The sequence below is a fragment of the Lynx rufus genome, unplaced genomic scaffold (genome assembly GCF_022079265.1).
Source record: "Lynx rufus isolate CCGP_SWC_20201006 ecotype Redwood Valley unplaced genomic scaffold, mLynRuf1.p SCAF_3, whole genome shotgun sequence".
Lineage (NCBI taxonomy): Eukaryota > Metazoa > Chordata > Mammalia > Carnivora > Felidae > Lynx > Lynx rufus.
In genome coordinates, this window is record NW_025814845.1 from 103,251,272 (window position 1) to 103,276,393 (window position 25,122).

At 37.4% G+C, this 25,122-nt stretch overlaps 1 protein-coding gene across 2 annotated transcripts in view; it reads left to right on the forward strand.

Moving 5' to 3' along the window:
- Window positions 1–724: 724 nt before the first annotated feature.
- Window positions 725–25,122, forward strand: part of FAT4 (FAT atypical cadherin 4) — a 173,051-nt gene continuing 148,653 nt past the window's right edge. For both annotated transcript variants that reach the window (XM_047092173.1, XM_047092174.1), the window contains exon 1: window positions 725–5,899. In XM_047092173.1, coding sequence (XP_046948129.1) covers window positions 725–5,899 — 5,175 coding nt within the window. The remainder of the gene's footprint in view (window positions 5,900–25,122) is intronic.

Consider the following 25,122-nt stretch of genomic DNA (forward strand, 5'->3'; position numbering starts at 1 on the left):
GCCCTAGCTCCAACGCCAGCGCTCCGAACGCAATCTCCGGCTGCAGGAGCGCCGACGCCGGCGCCGGGGCTCGCAGCAGCCACTTGTGCAGCCCTGTTGGAGGGGCCTTGCAGCCCTGCTGTTGAGGAGTGGGGACTCGAGGAAACCCCTCGTCTCCAGCTTTGGGGAAAGGAATTCGATAATCTCCTGGTGCCCCACCGCCCCCTCCCCCGTGCGCAATTGTTCTTTCCACACGTCGCTACCGCTACCGACGTTTGTTCTTCCTTTCCTCTTCGGTTTCGTCGCCCCGGGTAAGTTCTAAAGTTTCTGAAGACAATTGTTTGCAATGATTCCTCATATACCTTGAATACAAGCAACCTCTCCCGATCCACGTCCATACCCGGGCGAAAACGCTCAGACTGTCTGGATTCTAAAACAAAGTGAAAGGCGGGGAAGAATGTAGGGGGGTTGAGAAACTTTTCTGGGAATTCATCAGCGCACTGGAGTGTCCCGCGGAATGCCTGGACGCTTTTTCGTCAGGGCATCTCTCTCGTCCTACAAGTCCAGATGGCTACCTGGAGCCTTTCTCTGACGCGATTTGCTTTTGCTGGGCTGGAGGGTCTTTGAAATAGAGCTCCCAGAGCTATCGGCCTCAGTATTTGCTGGGGCTACCTAATCCCTGCTCTTATTCTTTTCGCTTCGTTTCTTCCTTCTCTTCATCACACCGTTCCAGGGAGCCAGGACCATGGACTTGGCAGCAGACGGGGCTCCTGGACGCCCGTGGCTCCAGCTGCCCACTCTGTCGGTATTTCAGCTCCTCCGGGTCTTTTGGCTGCTCTCACAGCTCCCCGGGCCGGCCCGGGTCAGCGGGGCCGAGCAGCGCCAGGTGTTCCAAGTGCTGGAGGAGCAGCCTCCCGGCACGCTGGTGGGCACCATCCAGACGCGCCCCGGCTTCACCTACCGGCTCAGCGAAAGCCACGCCCTGTTTGCCATAAACAGTAGCACCGGGGCCCTCTACACCACCGCCACCATCGACCGCGAGAGCTTGCCCAGCGACGTGATCAACCTGGTGGTCCTTTCCAGCTCTCCCACCTACCCCACCGAAGTGCGAGTGCTGGTGCGGGACCTCAACGACAACGCCCCCGTCTTCCCCGACCCCTCCATCGTGGTCACTTTCAAGGAGGACAGTAGCAGCGGGCGCCAAGTCATCTTGGATACGGCCACCGACTCGGACATCGGCTCCAACGGTGTGGACCATCGCTCGTACCGCATCATCCAGGGCAACGAGGCGGGGCGCTTCCGCCTGGACATCACCCTGAACCCGAGCGGCGAGGGTGCGTTTCTGCATCTCGTGTCCAAGGGCGGGCTGGACCGCGAGGTCACACCGCAGTACCAGCTATTGGTGGAAGTGGAGGACAAGGGCGAGCCGAAGCGGCGGGGCTACCTCCAGGTAAACGTGACTGTGCAAGACATAAATGACAACCCCCCAGTTTTTGGCAGTTCCCACTACCAGGCGGGGGTGCCTGAGGACGCGGCCGTGGGCTCCAGCGTCCTCCAGGTGGCGGCGGCGGACGCGGACGAGGGCACCAATGCGGACATCCGCTATCGGCTGCAGGACGAGGGAACTCCCTTCCAAATGGACCCCGAAACGGGGCTTATCACGGTGCGGGAGCCCCTGGACTTCGAGGCCAGGCGCCAGTACTCGCTTACCGTGCAAGCTATGGACCGAGGCGTGCCTTCCCTCACTGGGCGTGCCGAGGCGCTCATTCAGCTGCTGGATGTCAACGACAATGACCCGGTGGTGAAATTCCGCTACTTCCCCGCCACCTCGCGCTACGCCTCGGTAGATGAGAACGCTCAAGTGGGCACTGTGGTGGCTCTGCTCACCGTGACGGACGCAGACTCGCCCGCGGCCAACGGGAACATTTCCGTGCAGATTCTAGGGGGCAATGAGCAGCGCCACTTTGAGGTGCAGAGCAGCAAAGTGCCGAACCTGAGCCTCATCAAAGTGGCCAGCGCCCTAGACCGAGAGCGCATTCCTTCTTACAACCTGACAGTTTCGGTCTCAGATAACTACGGGGCGCCCCCTGGCGCAGCGGTCCAGGCGCGTTCTTCTGTGGCAAGCCTGGTGATTTTCGTAAATGACATCAATGACCACCCTCCTGTCTTTGCGCAGCAGGTGTACAGAGTGAACCTGAGCGAGGAGGCGCCCCCGGGAAGCTATGTGAGTGGAGTATCTGCCACTGATGGCGACTCTGGTCTCAATGCTAATCTGCGTTACAGCATCGTCTCTGGCAATGGACTAGGTTGGTTCCACATCAGTGAACATAGTGGCCTGGTGACCACTGGGGTTGCTGGGGGCTTGGACCGTGAACTCGCTTCCCAGATTGTACTGAATATCAGTGCTCGGGACCAGGGGGTTCACCCCAAGTTTTCCTATGCCCAACTTGTAGTGACTCTCCTGGATGTGAATGATGAAAAGCCAGTATTTAGCCAGCCAGAAGGGTATGATGTGTCTGTGGTTGAAAATGCCCCAACAGGGACAGAGCTACTGGTGCTCAGGGCAACTGATAGGGACCTGGGTGACAACGGGACAGTGCGCTTCTCCCTGCAAGAGGCCGAGACTGACCAGAGATCCTTCCGCCTGGATCCTGTGTCTGGGAGGTTGAGCACTGTCGCCTCCTTGGACAGAGAGGAGCAAGCTTTCTACTCCCTATTGGTCCTGGCCACTGATCTGGGCTCCCCTCCCCAGTCCTCAATGGCTCGAATAAACGTGAGTCTCCTGGATATGAATGACAACAGCCCTGTGTTTTACCCAGTCCAGTACTTTGCTCATATCCAGGAGAATGAGCCTGGAGGAAGTTACATCACTACAGTGTCTGCCACTGACCCAGACTTGGGTCTCAATGGAACTGTCAAATATAGTATATCAGCCGGGGACAGGTCTCGGTTTCAAGTCAATGCTCAGAGTGGGGTTATTTCTACAAGAATGGCCCTAGACAGAGAAGAAAAAACAGCTTACCAGTTGCAAATAGTGGCTACTGATGGTGGCAATTTGCAGTCTCCCAACCAGGCAATAGTAACCATCACTGTACTGGACACTCAAGACAACCCGCCTGTATTCAGCCAGGCTGCCTACAGCTTCGTGGTCTTTGAGAATGTGGCTCTGGGATATCATGTGGGTAGTGTGTCTGCATCTACCATGGATCTCAATTCCAACATCAGTTATCTCATTACTACTGGGGATCAGAAAGGTATGTTTGCTATCAACCAGGTCACTGGGCAGCTTACCACGGCAAGTGTGATTGACAGAGAAGAGCAATCCTTTTATCAGCTGAAAGTAGTGGCCAGTGGGGGCACAGTGACTGGAGACACTATGGTTAATATAACAGTTAAGGATTTGAATGACAACTCTCCCCATTTCCTCCAGGCAGTAGAGAGTGTAAACGTGGTGGAGAATTGGCAGGCAGGTCACAGCATTTTCCAAGCCAAAGCCGTGGACCCTGATGAAGGTGTCAATGGCATGGTACTCTATAGCCTGAAGCAGAACCCCAAGAACCTGTTTACTATCAATGAAAAGAATGGTAATATTAGTCTGCTAGGTCCCCTGGATGTTCATGCTGGTTCCTACCAAATAGAGATCGTGGCATCTGATATGGGTGTCCCACAGCTCTCCTCTAGTTTCATCTTAACGGTTTATGTTCATGATGTAAATGACAACCCACCCGTGTTTGACCAACTCTCTTATGAGGTCACCCTTTCTGAGTCAGAACCTGTGAATTCTCGATTCTTTAAAGTGCAAGCTTTTGATAAGGATTCAGGAGCGAATGGTGAAATTGCCTATAGCATTGCTGAAGGAAATACAGGGGATGCTTTTGGCATATTCCCAGATGGTCAATTGTATATAAAGAGTGAACTGGACCGTGAACTTCAAGACAGATATGTTTTACTGGTTGTTGCTTCTGACAGAGCAGTGGAACCCCTTAGTGCTACTGTGAATGTTACTGTAATTTTAGAAGATGTAAATGATAACAGACCTCTTTTTAACAGTACGAATTACACATTTTACTTTGAAGAGGAACAGAGAGCCGGGTCATTTGTGGGCAAAGTAAATGCTATAGATAAAGACTTTGGGCCGAATGGAGAAGTAAGGTATTCTTTTGAAATGGTGCAGCCAGATTTTGAGTTGCATGCTATTAGTGGGGAAATTACTAATACTCGTCAGTTTGACAGGGAGTCTCTCATGAGGCAGAGAGGGACTGCAGTGTTCAGCTTTACAGTCATTGCAACAGATCAGGGGCTCCCTCAGCCTCTCAAGGATCAGGCTACAGTACATGTTTACATGAAGGATATAAATGATAATGCTCCCAAGTTTTTAAAAGACTTTTACCAAGCTACAATATCAGAGTCAGCAGCCAACCTGACACAAGTTTTAAGAGTATCTGCCTCAGACGTTGATGAAGGTAATAATGGACTTATTCATTACTCTGTAATGAAAGGAAATGAAGAAAGACAATTTGCTATAGACAGTACCTCTGGTCAGGTGACGCTAATTGGCAAATTAGACTATGAAGCAACACCTGCCTATTCCCTTGTAATTCAAGCAGTGGATTCAGGTGCAATCTCCCTCAATTCAACCTGTACCTTAAATATTGATATTTTAGATGAAAATGACAATACCCCTTCTTTCCCTAAATCAACGCTGTTTGTTGATGTTTTGGAAAACATGAGAATTGGTGAACTCGTGTCTTCTGTTACTGCAACTGACTCAGATTCAGGTGACAATGCTGATTTACATTATAGTATTACTGGAACTAACAACCACGGAACTTTTAGCATAAGCCCAAACACTGGCAGTATTTTTCTTGCCAAAAAATTGGACTTTGAAACACAGTCTTTGTACAAATTAAATATAACAGCAAAAGACCAAGGAAGGCCTCCTCGTTCATCTACAATGTCAGTGGTTATACATGTGAGGGACTTTAATGACAATCCTCCTAGCTTTCCTCCTGGGGATATTTTCAAGTCTATTGTTGAGAACATTCCCATTGGAACGTCTGTCATTTCAGTGACTGCACATGACCCTGATGCAGACATTAATGGGCAACTATCCTATACGATCATTCAACAGATGCCCAGGGGCAACCACTTTGGCATAGATGAAGTCAAAGGCACTATATATACTAACGCTGAAATAGATCGGGAATTTGCTAATCTCTTTGAGTTAACTGTAAAAGCCAATGATCAAGCTGTGCCTATAGAAACTAGACGGTATGCTTTGAAAAACGTGACCATTTTGGTCACAGACCTCAATGACAACGTTCCAATGTTTATATCACAAAATGCCCTTGCTGCAGACCCTTCAGCTGTGATTGGTTCTGTCCTGACAACAATAATGGCTGCGGACCCAGATGAAGGGGCTAATGGAGAAGTGGAGTATGAGATCATCAATGGGGACACAGACACCTTCATTGTGGATCGTTACAGTGGAGACTTGAGAGTGGCTTCAGCACTGGTGCCTTCACAGCTGATCTATAACCTCATAGTTTCAGCAACAGACCTTGGCCCTGAAAGGAGGAAATCAACCACTGAATTGACCATCATTCTTCAAGGCCTTGATGGACCTGTTTTTACTCAACCCAAATATATAACTATTTTGAAGGAAGGTGAGCCCATTGGTACCAATGTAATATCAATAGAAGCAGCTAGCCCTAGAGGATCTGAAGCCCCAGTGGAGTATTATATTGTTTCAGTTCGTTGTGAAGAAAAAACTGTTGGACGTCTCTTTACTATTGGACGACAAACTGGCATAATTCAGACTGCAGCCATTCTGGACCGGGAGCAAGGAGCATGTCTTTACCTGGTGGATGTTTATGCCATAGAAAAGTCAACTGCTTTTCCCAGAACACAGAGAGCAGAGGTAATGATTTTGTAGTCATTTTTGAACTATTTATTGATGTGCTTTTTAGAAAGATTGTTCTCTTTCTGTTTGCTTTCTACAATTATTTACCTTCAATGTTTACTGTTAATAATACTGGCAGGAGCATATAAAGTGTTCTGTTACAAAAACTAACAAGAATCACATAAAATTTAGCTTTAATCTTGGTCAAAACCAAACAGTGAACAGTTTTTATCTTATACTTCACCTCATTGCAATCATATGTATAAGGCCAAGGAGAAATCCAGCCATTTCATAAGTGCAAAACAAACAAACAAACAAAAAAAAAACCAAAACAAAAAACATGTATCTAAATTAAATCAGTGCACTAATTAGACACCTCTCAGTAAGGAAGTCTAGTAGAGAATGGGCAATTTCAGGCTTAAATTTCTATTCCAAACTGAAGAAGTTTGGTAGAAATCAGCATTATAAGCATAGTTTTTTGGGAGGGGTGTAACGCAAACACAGTACAGACTGGCAGTTTACATCAGGACAGTATTAACTTTCACATCCTCAGCAGTCTTGGCAGCTTCTTTATAGACAGTGACTAATTTTAATGTGCTGAGCCAAGTTTGGGGAGATTCCTGATTTCATCTGCTTTTACACTGGAGGCACTATCTTCTGACTTAGGGTAATCCTTTCTCTTCCCTCTTGAATGAAAGCGTGTAATGTGCTGTGAATTATCAGAGATTAGAAGGTGCTTCTTGATACAAATATGTGTTCAGCACTATGCTATAGGCACATGTTGTTCTGTCTGCTGATGGGTAAGAAGTTAGGGTTTCTGGCATATGCCAAGAGAATTCGAAGCCTGGTCTTCCCTGGGGTGTATTTTAGGCTACTACCTCTATGTATTACTGATTTGTATTTTAATTAAATTACTTCCAAAGTTGTTTTGATAATCAACTAGAAATCACACAGCTATCCTCTGGAAAGCTCTTGTTCGCTGTTTTCTAAGTTTCTTCTTTTCCTCCACTCCCCTCAAAGACATTCTAGTGTCACTCAGCCAAAAACACAAAATATCAAGTGTGGTTTGTGATACTTGGCAGTAACCCAGACACAATATACTAGTAAAATTGAGGCTTACGTATTTGTTTTCTTGCTTTCTTTCTTGGGGGGCGGGGAAGAGGTGAGGGGTTTTCTTCATTTAAAATGTTCTTTTATTATTACTATCTTTTTAATCCCTTGGATTTTTTTTTTGTAATAGCTAGCTGTATCTATTCTGCACATAGAGAAGCATCTTCATGTCCTAGAGGATATTAGAGGTATAATTAGAGATATAATTCTTAATAGAGATATAATTCTTAGAGATATAATTCTAAGTGCAATTCAGTTTTATCTTACATACATAGCCCTGAAGGGACTTGTAACCCAAATGTCCTCTTTTACCTAATTAGCTTTTTAAAGATCTTAACACATGGCTTATATGGTGAACTATTTGATGTAACTTAGCCCATGATTTACATGTAATTTTATATTAATTTCAGGTCATCCCTCACATTAACTGACCCTCTATTTCCACCTTCCTTCTCAGGGATTATTTACTAGGTAAGGAGATTTAAGTAGTTTGAAAACCGAAATATTTATTCAAGATGGGCAATTAAGTCATTTTAGACTTTAGATGAATTTATTAAACTGTAAAACAAATTATGTTACTGGCTGTTGTTGTTTGGTTCAATGCATTACAGTTTATTAGAACAACATGGAGAATGAGACTAAATGCTCACTGGTATCATTAGATTTATTTTGTCTTGTTATTTATTCATTAAATATGCAAAGAATGACTTAGCTTAAGTTTATTAAATACTACTGTCTCTGCAATAGGTATGAGAATTAAAAAGTAATAATTATAAGTCATTTTGCTAGTAATAGGGAATAGTATGTCTGTTACTTTTTTAATATCAAATAACACCAATATAAAAAGTTGTTCATATTAACTGCACCCTATTTATTTAAAAATCTGAGGTAACTCATTATGGTGATTTTTTAGAAGAAGAAAAAAACTTTCAGGGTATTTTCTGTGAACTAAAGTGCTGAAATTGTAAACCAAGTTTGAGTTTCCAAAGCTCCAACCACTCCTATAATTAAAAGCAAATGTGTTTCTCCAAAGAATATTGAAAGCAGTAGTTGGAAGCTAGAGTTTCATATTATTGTTGGTTGTATCATTCAAGTATATATAATAAAGTTCTTTTTCCCTTCTGCTCAATTAATTTACCATGATTGTGCAGAAATAAGTTATAAGTTACCTCTGGTTGTCAGAGATGATTTTTCAGTTGTTCTCAAGTGCAAACTTTGCTCTAATACATTAAAAAAAAAAAAAGATTCATGTGCACTGATAGGAGCCTGGGTTGCTTACTCAGGTTTCTGGCTAGAATCATGGCTGATCACATTCCATTGGCAAGCAGAGGGTCAGTGGGTAAAAGAGAAATGATTTAATCTGCATTCTTTTTTTTTAATCTCTGACACTTGTGGAGAGAGGCAGGGGACTCTGGCTCTGATCTTGTTCATTCCAGATTTCTGTCCAGTTGTAAACCTTCACTTACTCTACTTTGCACATCTAAAACTTTGATATAAATAGGAGTCTTTAAAGACTGGCTTCTGAGTTGCAGATACAAGGTTTATTATACTTTTGGGTCTTAGTATTCTTAGAAAATCTTGATTATGTTAGAACAACTGATATAAAGGTTGTATTGTTTTTCTAGGTTCAACAAAAAATAGGGATGTAGTAATTCAATGAACATTTCTTTTTAAATACATATTGTATGGAAACATAGAACTTAGGGACTTGGTTGGACCTCAACCATGTCAGAGGTTTTGTTTCATTGATCTTTATTATCTCGGAGTGTAGTATATACCTGAGGTGTAATAGGTGCTCAGTACATGGTTGTTAAATGAGATTATAGAAGAATTAAGACCAGAATATGTTTTCTTTTGCCTCAAGAATAACTTGACAGAGAGAAGCTGGGGAAATGGAGGAAGTTAGTAAACTCGATCTTGACAATGAATTGAACTGAGAACATAAGGACGTGCCAATCATCTCTATTCTACCAGCGTATTGAGCATTGTCAGAACACTCACAGAGGAAAGGGAAACTTAGGTGGGTGGTGTCACATGGAATAAGGGTTTAAATGGAAGGAGATACTGTGTATGTGTCCAGCTCAAAGTTATCAAATTTGTTAGTCTCAAGACCCCTTTATGCTCTTAGTAATTGTCAAGGACTTCATAGGGCTTTTGTTTAGGTGTGTCTTATCTACTGATCTTTGTCATTTTGAACATTAAGACTGAGAAAATTTTTTAATATTTATTAGTTTGTTTAAAAATCATGTTAAACACATAGTCTTATTTTATTGAAAATGTTTCCCCAAACTTAAAACATAATGGAAAAAGAGACATTATTTTTTTGTTTTACATTTTCAGAAATCCCTTTAATATCTGGCTTAAGAGAACACAGCTGGATTCTCAAATCTTCTCATTCATTCTATTGTATTACATTGTTCTGATTAAAGTATATGAAAAGAACCCATCTCACTCAGGTCTATGAAGTTGGATAAGGGAGACATACGTTATTTTCAGATGATTGTCAATTTTCTTTTGATACTACACCAGAAGTCCACAAGTGGCAGCTTCCTAAAACTTACTTACGGCATGGAATCTGAAACCCTCTTAGTGAACTTTTCATACTTTGTTACATAAAAATACCTTGTCTGACCTTGCATTTTGAATGGATCTTTTTTTACCTATGTATGACTTAGAAACATCAGGAATTGATCATTTGGAAAATATTGGTATAACCGGTAAGAATCTTATCAAGAAGATCTTTATATATGGAGTCTCAACATCCTGACAATGCTTAGAGGTTTTTCAGAATTTGAATTTTTACTTGAAAGCTCAAATTTTCTTTATCAGCAACTTATATTCTTGTTTTCCATGAGGTGTTGGGTTCCCTTCGTTCATCCGCTAATGAACAAATGTCTGCCACACATATCCAGGTCTAAAAATGTATAGTTTCGCTGTCATTTGTTCTCTTAAGTAAAAACTGTATTCCATAAATAAAGCAGCTCGCTTAGCTTGCAGTGCATCATACACCTGCTTTTCTTTGAGACAACTCCAGTACTGAGGTACAGATTCATGGTTCTTTGTGCACATTCTACTATTTGTCATACAAAATGTTGAAAACATGGAGTTTTGAGGGCCTAGATTTAATACATTTAATAATTTTGATACTTCTTCAAAACTTTTTCTTCGGTTTCTAGGTGAAACTGGCGCTGCATTTTTTCTGTCAGTGCCTCACAGTGAAGAATACAATCGCTGGAATACTCTAGAGCTACTGCTTTAATTTGCGCCAAGGCACCAGCGGTTTTACCCATCGTTGCTTTTGCATCTCTAGTATACATGTCAATGCAGAGAAAAAGGCGAGCACTGTTTGGCATTATTACAAAGACAGTTTTGACTTCGCAGGCCTCTCTAATGGGTTTCTGGTATGCCTTAAGCCCCATTTGCACCAAGGGAGAACCATTGGCCTAGGTAATGAGATTTTTACTTTTCCGTTTAACAAAGGCCACCAGAAATAGTCTATCAAGAGCGTGTTTAGGATATTAGGCGAACGGATTGTGACATTACCAATTAGAAATGAGTTTCAGCAATTGGATACCTAATTAATTTATTTTTTATTTAATTTATTTATTATTGGATAAATTAATTTATTTTCACAATGAACACCATCGAGATTTCTTTTTTTTTTTTTAATATTTTTTTCAACGTTTATTTATTTTTGGGACAGAGAGAGACAGAGCATGAATGGGCAAGGGGCAGAGAGAGAGGGAGACACAGAATTGGAAACAGGCTCCAGGCTCTGAGCCATCAGCCCAGAGCCTGACGTGGGGCTCGAACTCCCGGACTGTGAGATCGTGACCTGGCTGAAGTCGGACGCTTAACCGACTGCGCCACCCAGGCGCCCCAATCCACCATCGAGATTTCTAAGAGGAATGATGGGACATATGTAAGATTAGGGCTGAAGACCCAAGTTTAGAAATGATTGTCTTCAGGTCACAGGGGTGGCTCCGTTGGTTAAGTGTCTGACTTGATTTTGGCTCAGGTCATGATCTTCCGGTTTGTGAGATCCAGCCCCACGTCAGGCTCCTGCTGATAGTGAGAACCCTGCTTGGGATTCTCTCTCTCTCCTTCTGTAGAGACAGCACTGCCCCTGTTCACGATCTCTCTCTCTCTCACTGTCTCTCAAAGTAAATAAATAAGCTTAAAAAATAAAAAAAAGAAATGGTTGTCTTCTAGAGGCTTTAGAAACAGAGTTAGTGACGCTTAGATTAAATATCTATATATCTTGTGTATTATCCCTTACAGGGAAAATGTAAGCAACAGCACTGGGTAAATAATAATATTAAAGTAATAACAATAGTAACAATTATAATAACATGTATTGAGTATTGCTATGTTCAGTCATTGTGCTAAGTGCTTCGCGAATGTATTATTTGAGCCTTGTAACACTGGTAATATCATTCCCACTTCACAGCTGTGGAAATAGTCTCAGAAAAGTTAAATAATTTGCTTTAATTCAGATAGATAGAAAGGAAAATCACATCCGGACTTGCTAAGTCCATTATTTGTATGCACACCTACTATTCTGTAAAGCCAGGGCAATCTGTGGGTTTAGTTAAAAGAAGGGTGCTTTACTCTGTAGATTTGAGTGTATATATATATATATACTGTGTATATACTGTATATATACTGTATATATACTGTATGTATATACTGTATATTTGAGTATATATATATACATATATATATATAATGTTTTTAGTAATCTTGTTTTCATGCCCTTATTTATTGTTAAACAGTTTTTGAAAAGTAGTAGTATATATTGTCTGAACTAAGGGAAACCTGGTTTTCGCCTGCTTTAGTCATGGCCATCAGCAGACTCTGTACATCGTTATGGGTCAGTTAGTGGTGGTAGCAAGCCCAAATCGGGACATGTGGAGGTGCAGGTAGGAAGGGTCAGAACAGGAGAGGGGACCTGGAGACAAATGAAGGGCACAGGTATTGGTAGTGCCTCTCCTAATCCACAGTACTGTACAGTTTGGAAGTAGTTGCTGTGATTTACTAAGGTGGAGAATCCGTTTTTGGATTAACAGATGACAAATCTTACACTCCACAGAATATGATGACGTTGGAATGGATGGACTGTGAGGCTTATATTAAAAGGAAGAAAACATTTTATTGCTTTTCTGCTTTTGATCTCCAGAGTGTTCTTTTAAAAAAACAACCTGTGATTTTTTTCCGATTTTATTTTTTTCTTATTGACATGTTTTTAAACAAGATATTGTGATTAAATTTTCAAGACATGGGCAAATGTGTATTACAAACAGGAGTACTGATGGCCAATTACGCTCATGCTCCATATTTATACATGGCTTCAGGAAGCTTGATTTGGTCTCTCTGTTTTGGTAATAGATTTCCATAGACATAATTTATCTTCTGATTAATTTATAATGTCTTTTTTTGTGCCTTTATTAAAACCCTAATCATTTTAATTCCTTTTTGTTCCAATAGATTTTGAGACGACTTGTCTAAGAATATTTTGGAAAAGTATCTATGTACTTAGCGTTTTGTGGAATCAATTTTTCATTGTATTGTCTACAGCTTGCACTTTGTCATCATTACAATGAAAAACTACCTAGGAGCCTCATTAGCTGTGAGGGACTGTTGAATTAGTGACTATAAAGGATTCCACAGGCCCCAAGGTGGGTCCTCTATTCCAAGAATTAATAAATCTAAAGTTCAGCTTTTTATAATAACCATGAAAGTAGGTAGTATTTAGAATTAGGAGCTTGTGAGTAGATATAGGAAAAAAATAACTGGCAAATGATTTGGGCCAAGATGAGTTTAAAAGTCCCTTAAAGTGTCCTCGATATAAACTATGGTAAATACCTTCTAATGCTTTCAGGCTTTAAGCAGTCTGTGACACCAGTGGCCTGTTTTAGTAGATTAAATAAGAAGGAGAGAATATAAGGAATGGAGACAAATGAAAAAAATTCTATTAGACAAATATTCTTTATGAAGTTCACACATGTAATATATTATATATTCCCATATATAGTATACGTGAGTATGTATGCAACCATTATGCAAAGACTGTTGGATTTTCCCTTGTGTTAAGATCCTGAGACAAAATGGGACAATAAAGTCATAAGGAAGAAATATAATCTAATTGGCCGATAATAAATATGTGGTAATCAAGAATTGACTATAGGCAAACAGTCTTTTTCAATTTCCAGACAGATATCCATATTTAAGAAACAATCAGTGAGTAAAAATTAGACTTTAAGGAACAATTAAAGAACACTAATTGAGGAACATTTACAAACCCTGTTTGACAACTGGCAGTTGGGAACCAATGGGGTTATTACTGATTATTTGTTTCAGATTATTTGATATTTTTCTGAAATATTTTGTCACTTATAGATTTTAACATATGTAAAGTGCTTACATTATGTCAGACAGTGGTAAGCACTGGGCATTGTCTTGCCTTCACAATACTGTTGGAGACTCATATGACAACATCTCATCACTTGACAAATGACAATTCTGAGGCTAGTGGAGGTTAAGTTTATGGATCTGGTTTACACTGGAAGCAGGATTTGAACCCAGCAGTCTGACTCCACAGCACTGACGAACACTATGTATTGTAAGAGTGGTTGATACTTTCTGTAGTCTCATCTGCATACAATATTTACTGTGTAAAAAGTTGTTTTTATATTTTGATATTTCTTCATACCAGTGGCTGAAGAAATACAGGGTAGATTTAAATTTAAGTAATGATCTAGTGGTAGGATTACTTTAGCTCCCTATTAATCTTTATTTTAGTTAGGCGTGAACAAATGGACCTATAATCTGTACATTCTTCATTTTGATTTCCCATTCTTCCAGTTACTGCCTCACTTATTATTTTCTTCCCTTTTCAGCAAAATTTCAAAAAGTTGCCTATACCTGCCTTCTCTCTTCTTACTATCTCTAAATTCACCTCATCAGGCTTCCCTGCTGCCACTCCAATGAAAATTGTTCTTACCAAGGCCACCATGATAGCCACATTTCTACATCCAATAGTCAGTTCCCAGTGCTTATTGTATACATACTTCTAAATAATCATACTGTGGATTTTTAATCCTATTTCTTTAACCAATTTCTTCTCAACTTTCTTTACCAGCTTCTCTCTATGTTCTTAAATTCTAAATGTTGTAATATCCCTGGAATCAGTTCTTGAAACTCTTCTCATTTCAATGTACACTTATTTCCTTGAGGATCTCAGTCTTATGGTTTCAAATAACATATATACATTGATGACTCCAAAATTTTGTTTCTACCTTATGTATTTCTCCTGAATCCCATTTTTTATATAACCAACCACTTATTCATCATGTTTGATTGGTTTCTTATTAGCTATTTTAAATTAAGATTTCCAAATCTGACCTCCTGATATCTTCCCCAATAAAAATCTGCTTTACTCTTAGCCATCTCCTTCTCAATTAATGGCAATTGCAATCTTCTAATTGTTCAGGTCAAAAATCTTGGAATCATCTTTGACTCCTCACCACCTTACATACCATCTGTTTAACTAATCTTGGATCTTTTAAAAATATGTCCAGAAACTGGATCATTTCTCAGCACTTCTACCATTTACTACCTTGGTCTAAGACCCTATCATCCTTTTATTAGATTATTGAAGACATTTTCTCATTAATTTCCAAAATCCTTTCCTACTATTCTCTTCCCTTGCTTATCTGCTTTACCCACACTGGTGTCTTGTTATTCCCAGGATTTTCTAGGTACACATCTGCCTTGGAGCCTTTGCTCCTGGCCCTTCCTTCCACATAGAACATTCCTTCCTCTAGATATCTATTTGGATAATTTCCTCTCTTCCAGTATTTGCTTATATCTCACATTATAACTGAGAATTAATCTTCCTTTACTAACATCACTGTAGCCACCTCCTCATCCTGCCTTCTCCACTGTAGTTTTTCACATTCTTCCCCTATAGGATTTACCCTCACCACTTCTTCTTATCTCCCAAATGCTAAATGTTGGAATGCCCCTGGAATCAGTTCTTGAAATGTTTCCCTTTCTAATCTATACTATTCCAATGAGAAGTCAATCCATCTCATTACTTTCAATTATCTATCTATCTATCTATCTATCTATCCATCCATCCATCCATCCATGTATCTATCTACATGCTTAAGTGTGTGTGTGATATAAGTTACTGATCTATAATTTTGATTATGTCTTTTTCCCACTAGAATGAAGTTCCACAAAGACAGGTATATTTATCTGCTATGTTTACTGATGTACCTCAAGAGACTAGAAAATTACTTGGAACATAGTAGGCACATAATAAGTTTTTGTAGAATGAATGAATGAATACACGAATGGGTGAATGAATGAATGAATTAAATGAGCTTCCTACTTCTGTCCTTGACACTTTAATTGAGTGTAGCAGTTAGAATGATCCTTCAAATGTAGATCAGGGGTGTTTGGGTGGCTCAGTCAGTTGAGCATCTGACTCCTGATTTTGGTTTAGGTCATGATCTCACTGTTCATGAGATCAGATTCCCACTTGGGACTCTCTTATCTCCCTCTTTCTGCCCCTCTCCCACTCATGCATTCCATGCTTTCTCTCTAAATAAATAAATAAATAAATAAATAAACCAACAAACTTTAAAAAATAAAAAAAAATAAGTTGCAGGTCAGATTATTTCACTCATTTGCTCAAAAGCCCATGACTTTCCATTTCACTCATAATGAAAGTCAAATCCTTACAGTAATTCATAAGGCCCTTTGTGACCAGCTCTTCTTTACTTTTCTGGCTTTTTTTTCTCCTGGCTGTTCTTACTGACCTTGCTCAGCAACCACAGTGAGGGCTCCAGGCCCCAGCCTCCGGCGCTCCAGCCTCAGTGCTAGCTGTGCCCTCTGCTTGGACTGCTTGCCTTGAATTTATCTCACATCTTTTCTCAAAGTCACCTTGCAAAGTTCTCCTTCCCTCAACCTTCCTTTTTCTATTTTCTTCTTTTTGTTTCTCCTTAGACTCTATCATCACCCACCATAACACATATGTTACTTCTTTATTTTGTTTATGACATGTCTTCTCTCCAAAATATATGTTCCATACGGGGAAAAATTTTCATCTGTTTATTACTGTTGAATTCCCAGCACCTACAATAGGGCTGGCCCTATTCAGACATTCAGTAAATCTTTGATAAACTAAGGAATTACTGTTGAACACATGGCTAATAGGCTGCTTAAATGCCAGGAGCTCAAGTCAGAGATGCATGCTGGAGTAAAGGAGTCATTTTTCATATCTCAAGCCAAGCTATGGAGCTTCTTCTGAAATTAGTGAAGCTAGCTAATTGGCATGGATTGATTTTCCTGGATACAATGACAGAGGCTGTAAAACTAGACTGGCAAAAAAAAAAAAAAAAAAAAAAAAAAAAGCCTTGTAACCCAAAGTCCAGAAATCATTAGTGTCTGAAGTACAGTGAGATCGCTAACTCTTATTTTATAGATATTTTGATGAAGTGGAACATTTTAAAATATATATTGCAACGTAGCTACACTATGAGTAGGTCTTCTCATTTTCTTGGAACTTACCTAGTTTTGCTTTAGAGAGCAAATCTTAACTTGCCGTAAATTATGTAGCTCTTGAGCAGAAAGATGAATACATAGACTGTTTTTTTTTTAATTAGTACTTTCAATATTAGTAAATTTAGGTATTGCCATTCTTTTTTTTTTTTGAATTTACTATCCTTGATCAACATTTCACATCAATAATGTTAGTAAATCTGATTAATAAAATACAGCAGAGAATATGTTGCTTAGTAATTCATCGTGACTGAGGTATAGTGGGCAGAATGTATGCTTTTGATTTGGAAAATCTCAATTCAAAGGTTGTCACAGCTACTCTCATGTTCCTCCTGTATAAAATTTGAATGGCAATACCCATTTCATAGCTTAATGCAAGGGGAAAAAAAGAGGTCTCAGTAAAATTTGTAAATTCCTCCTCTTTTTTTCCAAAACACAGATATGCACAGAACTATTAACATTAAAGAATACTTTCTATTTCTAAAGTGTTGTGGAGCGCTATCCTCCTTTCCCCTTGACTTCCCTAACAAGTCTGTAAGGAGGTAAGTCAGGTGTTCTCTTCATTTTAAAGACAAGGCACAGAGAATTTTATGATTTTGCGTGTGGTCACAAATCTAGACCACATCTGGGTCTTTCTGACCTTTGGTCAATGTGCTTGACATGAAACCACATTGTCCAATCTGTGGTTAAATTAATGCTATTTATCCATGCGCCATTTTATTGTTTTTGACATAATTCAATAATAGTTATAGTCCCTTAAGTGGAGCAATTTATTAATCCAGAAACTTTGCTTAGAAGCTTAGATGCTTATGAGACATTGTCCATATCATTTTGAAGCCTTGTCTTTGATTTAGATGGGGCATTTTCATCTCTCCAGTTTTCGGTAATGGTAGTGAAATATCAACTAACACAAAATTGTGTGTTTATTCATGAATTTATTTTGAAAATATTTTTTGTCAACTACTTGATGCAGTTCTCTTAATGGAAGTCCAATTGTCGTCATCAAAGATAGAATTATCTTTTCTTCAAAATTACCTTGATTTTTACAAACACAAAAATTCTGGCAATTTCTTAAGTGAGAGTTATCTAATTCATAGTTAAAACATTTCCCTGAAAAGAAAACTGTTCTGTTACTTAACTGAAAATTTCAAAATAAGCGTATACCCAGAGACAATGGCCTTCCCTCTTGCTTGGGGTAGTGTTCTATAGCATATAACTCTTTGAGCTTTAGTCAAAATAATTAGAGTTTACATTTATATACGCATTCACCTCATTCTACAGAGGACATGAAATGGATTACAATAAAAGAAAAATAATTTAATGAATCTCTAGGAAGTAAAAATAAGCGATCGCTAAAGAATCCTGGAGTATATGATTAGTGTACAGAAATGTATGGCTTAGGTAGCCCACTGAGTTTATGTTTGCTTTCTAAAGGCCAAATCAAAGAAATGAGATGAAGTATGTAAGTCATAGTGTTGTAAGACTAAACAAACACATACATGCATAAGTGTTAACAAAAAAATATATAGATTTAAACTAACAAACAAAATATATATAGATTTTTCTAAACCTCAGGACCTAAGGGGAATTTGTCTCACAGATTCTTAAAAAGAGATCTTATTTTCTTTGTCAATGGTACTCTCACTAGTACAATGACAGATTTTCAACATCTCTTTATTGCAATGTCTTTCACTGTGGGTTTATGGCAAATTGTAAAAGTGTGATCTTGACAAATTATTTATGTCTGGGTCAGAAGAGATTCCCTATTGGTAAAGTGCTTATGTTTGGCTTTATTTCATGTGGTAGGTTAATATTTTATAGTCAAACAAAGAGCATTCCTGTTGGGGTTTTCACATTAACATATCTGCAGCACATCACAGGGAAAACCTGACTTACAGGGGTTTTCAGTATAGTTTTAGCTTAATGTATGAGAAGACTTGTATTTTTAAAGGCATAATTGGTAAATTTAAGGCAATTCTTTAAAACACTTGGCACATATCTAGCAATCTGTGCCTTAGATCATTTCTAAGAAACAGATTCAGTTACTAAATGTTATTTGAATTGACTGTATTGCTATATTGTAGCATTTTTCATTAGCAAGAGCCTATGTCCTTTAATTGCTGCAAAGAGTTAATTCATAGGCTAGTTTTTAAGATGCTACCTTACATTCTTCACTAAGAAGATTAAAATACTATTTCATGTGTATGACTAAGTAGGGCACAACTGCTCGTATTGTAATGGCAACTTAGTATTTTATTACTTTGCATAATAAAATAGGGAAAGTTATTTGTTTATCCACTGAGGTTGTAATTAATTACAAGTAAGTTAATTACAATGAATCCTTAGTATTTGAAGTCTGAGCCTGGCAGATTTAGAACACCACTTGACCTCTGACTTGCTGGAAAATGAAGGAAGTAGGAGTAAAAATTTTCTTTATAGGACAAGATGGTTTGGGATGGGAGGGACAACATAAGCTTGCCAAAAATTTGGGTCAAACTGAACACAGATGGCTGGAGCTGATAGAGGTGTCTATGATTGTAATTTCTTCTCAGCACTTTTTTTTTGTGTGTATCAGTGTGTTTATACTGAGATGAAGAATATTTTGTTGCTCAGCAACTAAGAGAAAATACATTCAAAGAATCCATTTTTGTTTAAAAAAATGATGTGGTAAATATTATATAGTGGAGCAGTATTGCTATTGAACAGTATTTCCAGGAGGTCTTCTGGGAGAGAAGTGTTTGTTACACATTACCTAAATTTAAATAAATCACATTGTACATTTTACTTCTTAGCTTGTCTCTACCTTCTACCTCACATAGTATTTGAAAGAAACGGCCTAAGTAAATGTATTATATTAGTAAACAGTGTAAGTTTTAATCACAAGGCAAACATTTGAAGAAGTAAAACTATGATTTAAATTTTATTTTCATAACTTAACTTTTTCTAAATTTATTTTTCTTCTAATTTGATTAAAGAATTTAACATGTACTTTACTTTCTGAGGGAGTCCCGTGTTGTTCTTGATATTGAGTGCAGTTGTGCATGCATGGTTAAACACAAAAATAAACATAAATTTAGGAGTCAGAATAATTTTGATCAAATCTTGGCTTTACCCTTTCATGCTGTGTGACCTTGAAGCAGACGCTAAACTTCTCTGAGCTACAGCGTCTTCATCTGTTAAAGGAAGGGAATTCTAACCACTTTACTTATTAAGGGTTGGGACAAAAATATCCAGTACACATAGCAGTGCAGACTTTCCTAAGACTGTTTGGTTTACTTTTATTGATGCTGCGTTCAGTTGCTCCTTGTGTGGTCCAGAAGGCAATGATTAAAAAAAAAAATGTAAACAGCTACTGGTATGTAAATAGCTACTGTTTATAGGAGAATTGTGATGACATTTCTAATGATACCATGCAGACAGGAAACAAAACCAAACTTATACGTTCTATTTCCTAGTTTTAGGAAAATTATTAAAGGAAGCGCATTAAAAATTACCTCTGTGGTAATTTTCTTCATTATAATATATCAGGTTGAAAAATAATTTTTAAGTAACAGTGATTACTGAGCTGAAATATATAACTAAGGAAATAAAGATTATTAACTATGACAGGGAAGTGACATAGTTTTCAAAATCTCAAGTTTGCCTACGATTTAAGTAAATTGCAGGATTCTTCTTAAAGTTTTAATATAATACAGAGCCAGATGAACATTATCCAATTTATACACTGTGTTCTGATAAGAGTTTCAAATATTAAAGTCATTTTCTCAATATTTGGAGCATCTCAAAACAACTTTCTGACACAGATTCACAAAAAAGGACACTGATGCTTTGATACCTATTTCACAGAGCTGCTTAGAGAGATAGAATGAATAAATGTACACAGGATATTCCCCCAAAGTATTAGGTCACCTTTTCATTTACATAGATGGTAATTTTGTCTTTGATCAGGCAAGATATCAAAGATATCTCAAAGATGTAACATTGAGAACTGCATAAATGATACCTCATCTTTTTCTTCCTGCCTTCAAATGAGAACAAATTTGAGAGCTTTCTTGCAGTTTTTCCCAGTAGAGAATTCAACCTACTTAGGATTTCCAGTTTTCTTCTAAGATGAAAGATAGACATAGGATGAAGAGATATTAGTCTTTTTCCTGGCCATTTGCCCAAATGTCTATGTTCACCTTGCTAAGTCTTGTTTCTGCACATTGCCGTTTAGGCGATAACCAAGGACTTCTAAATTAGGACATTGTTATGATTTTTTAAAATTTGTATTGAAATTCCAATTAGTAAACATACAGTATAATATTAGTTTCAGGTTTACAATATAGTGATTCAACACTTTCATTCAACACTGGGTGCTCATCACAACAAGTGCACCCCTTAGTCCCTGTCACCTGTTTCACCCATTCCCCCCCCCACCTCCCCTCTGGCAATCATAAGTTTGTTTTTTTTTGGTTATGACCTTGTTCTTATTTTTTATTTTAAACAATGTATTTGCCTTTGTATTGCCTTCCCATTCTCAACCTCCATTCCAGTATTCAATATGCCAGGCATACTGTTCAGTACTAGAGATTGACATTTGCATTTTCCAGATGCACACTTTCAAGAGACAACAGCATGGTAGGAAGACAAAGGTCACCTAAACCATTATCTGAAAACATAAAGGCTGCTATGATGAAAAAAGTTTTACCAGTTAATTGTAGCATCTGCTTTTACACAATTGAGATTATTTATCCTACGTAAGCATTCAGTGACTGGCTTTCTAAGGCTGTCTGCATAATTTGAACTACTTGAAGTAAAATTATTTTCATGGTCCATATTCTGAGAAAACGTCTATAAATCCCTATGTAAGTGAACGGAGTTTGATTTAAGGTATGCCCACTATTGGCCTCATCCCAGTGATACTGTAGTGTAGCTGCTGTAAGGCTGCTTCTCAGTCCTCATGTGTGCTCCTTCCTTACAGCAGGACACAGGTCCATTGTGTGCTGCTCCCATCTCTGCCCGTAAAATCCATCTTTGCCCTAAATGCCTCGGCACATGACGACATTTGATGACATATTTGTACATCTTGCTCAGGAACTATGTTCATTCATCTGTCTTCAACATTATTTCCATCTCTGCTAATAGCTATTAAACAATAACACCATGGTTATTAAATAATAATTATTAAACAATAATAGCAACTGCGCCTTAAACAATATGAACTATTTCTTGAGAACTGATGGCTACCTATGCTTTTTAATTCAAATCTCAAAATAATTCTATGAAATAGATGCTGCTATTAGCATTTTACAGATGAGAAAACTTAGGCTTAGGAAGGACAAATTTAATCACTTTGAGTCATACAATTAGAAAGAAAAAGAGCAGGGACTGGAACCCAGGCATGAACTGCAGAACTCATCCGAGCCAATAGCACAATTCAGCTGAAGTTGTTAACAAATTTATCAGTTTGGGAACTTTTAAAAAAAGTCATTAATATTTTCATTGTAATGGCATATTATTTGTAAATTACATACATACATATGTATATAATTGCATAGATGCTTTTTAAGCTAACACTTTAAGTCTTTTTTTTTTTTGGAATGAGTCATAAATCTAAAAAAATTGTCCAAATGTTGATGCAGGACTTTAAGCAAATAACCTGGAAAATATTTTTTTTAAATATCACTGGTGTCACTGACTCATACAAAATATGGGAATGTACAAAAAGAGCATTTTCTTCAACATAGTTTTTCAGAGCTTTTATTTTTTCTACTTGGAAATATTCAACTGAAGCAAAATTTAAACTTTTTAAAATACTTAATTTTCACACAGTGATATCTTTTAGTTTGATGACTTTTCAAAACTTAATGCACATCAGAATCCCTTATGTAGATAATTATTTGAAATGTAGATTGTTTTTCATAAGATTCAAGAAAGATCCTTGGAACCTGTCATTTTAACAAGTCCCGCAAGTGATTCTGATGCAAATGGCCATAGACCTCATTATAAGATACTGTTATTCTTTACTAGGTTAGGTTTTATACAAGCAGTTACATTAATTAGATCTAATAGTAAATGATGTATTACAGACTTTACTGACTTATCTGAGGAAGACCTCTTAGTTTTCATATTATAGTGCAATGGTTATACATTTGCTATCAGTGTGGAGTCTTAAAGTGTTTCCTATTTCTGAAGTTTTCTGAGAAGTGAAATCATGGGAACTATAGAAATGTCCAGGTATGAGAAAATTGATTAATCATTAATAGAACTATTAAAAAAAATAGGATCCATCATGTACTCAAGTAAGATCCATCATTCCGTCAAGATCTTTTTAAAGTTTCGACTTATATGTTGTGTAATGTTTTTAAATTTATGTATATTCACCCTTATCTAAAAAGCATTTATATTCACAAATAAGAATTTTTACCTGCAGCAACCAAGATACAATCAGTAGCTATACATGTCACATTCTATACATAACAGAGTAAGAGAACAGTTGAAAAAATTGTAATTTAGCTTAATTGAAACAAGTGCCTAGCCATCTGGAACATTTCTGCATAATATAGAGACATTTGGCATTTTAAATAAAGGATTTTGAATTAAACCAGAAATCTTTTGTGTCTTCCAAAGACATTGATTTATTGAGACTATGTGTGGCTTTCCCTCATATATAAAAGATTAATGATTTCCTAAATGTCCTTTCATTCTTTCATTTTATAAAATGAATACATAAAGTTAAGCAAAATGAATCTTTGAGGTTCTGTGAACAAAGGTGACAGGAAATATTCCGAAGTATTTTGTTTAAAAAGTTCATCAAATGGTAACAAAGTATAATTTTTTTGAAGTAAATAATGATCTTGGCATTATTAAACTGTGGTTGAATGAATGAATGGAGTAAAGACATGATTATCTTAATATTACATATGAGTGTTTTATACGAAGCACATTAAATAGCACTATAAAATCATTCTAACTTATCATCTATAAACTTCTAAATTTTCAACATGGTAATTGATGTTGATAAAGCACCACGTAGATGGTACCAATATGAAATACTGTATAAAAAGATGTTTTTGAGACTAAAATTTTTATTAAACTCAATTCTAAATCTTATAGTTCAAGTATTAAACAAATAGCTTTTATTTTATAAAATATGAAATTGAAATTGCTGTTGTTATGGTAGCTTTTGGTATTCTAATTTGAATATTATTTTTAATTTTTATTGAGATCCTGTAACTGAAGTTACATATTTATTATTTACAGTTAAAATAAGCATCCGAGTTCCTTCTTCAGTGGACAATTTAATATAAGATGTTCGTGTGGGGTGGTTACCAAAGAGACGGATTTTTGTTGTTTCTTGTTCAGGACACACACAAATCTTCATAATCAAGTAAATTAAATGTTTTTTGTATATTTACATATATACAGGGTTGGGCAAAGCATTATACCAACAAAAATAGGAAAACAAATTTTAGGACCATGAGGGAAAACCTGAAAACTCACTGGAACATGAATAAATTTAATCAATTAGCTCTTTATTGACTGGTCAGAACTGTTTCACTTACAGACATTTATTTTTCTGAATTAAAAAACCACATAAAAATGTCTAATTTTGTGTACATAAGCCTGTCTTACAGTGTCTGAAATTATTAATAACTAATTTATCCTACAAAAGAGATTCATTAAGTTTGCCAATAAGTATAATTGTAGTGATTTGAAATTTTATAGTTACTTGATTTATCATTCTAAAACAAGGTTACGTGAGAATTGCTGAGTTATCTCTTTCACTATGTGTTTGCATGAGGAATACATTGACTTACAAAAATTAATAACTAAATTATTTTAAAGTAAATAATTAAAATATACTTTTATAGTTTTTTGTTTGTTACCTAATGTAAATGTATTCTAAGGGTAGACTTCTAATCAAAATAATATTTGGCAATTTATTAAATTATTATATGATATATTTTACTTAATTTTATAGTGTATGTTGAATTTCATATTTAAAAAACAAACTAAAAATAGAATTTTTAAAATTGAGAGCTTGAGATATGTTATATGTATTTAAAAGAGTATTTTTTTAACATATGACTTTTTATTTAATGTGCAAAAGGTTTCTCCTAGTTTGTTTTTATATTTAAAAATTCAGATATTTATATTTTTACTTTTTAGGGCTCCTTTTATATTCCTGACTGCTCAGTCTGCTCAGTCTCACTGTTTAGATTATCATTACTGAATGATGGCCATATTCTTTGGATTTCTACTTTCTGTACCAGGCAGCACATTTCAATCTGTATTATAAATCATCTTAATACACTTGCAAAATATTTGTTTTCTTAAGAAATTTATTTAGGCTGCCACTACAAAGAACAAGATCAGTGGCCAAGATTTGTCAGTCAAATTGTTTCATAACTGTTTTATATATAGTTTAATAGCTATATTGTTATGTTTCATAACATATATGTATACATATACATATATATCCATTAATCTGAAAAATATTGGTGAGTTCTATGTTCATAGTTCATATTATAAACCAAATAATCATGTGTTTGCCATTGCATTTTATTTTAATTTAG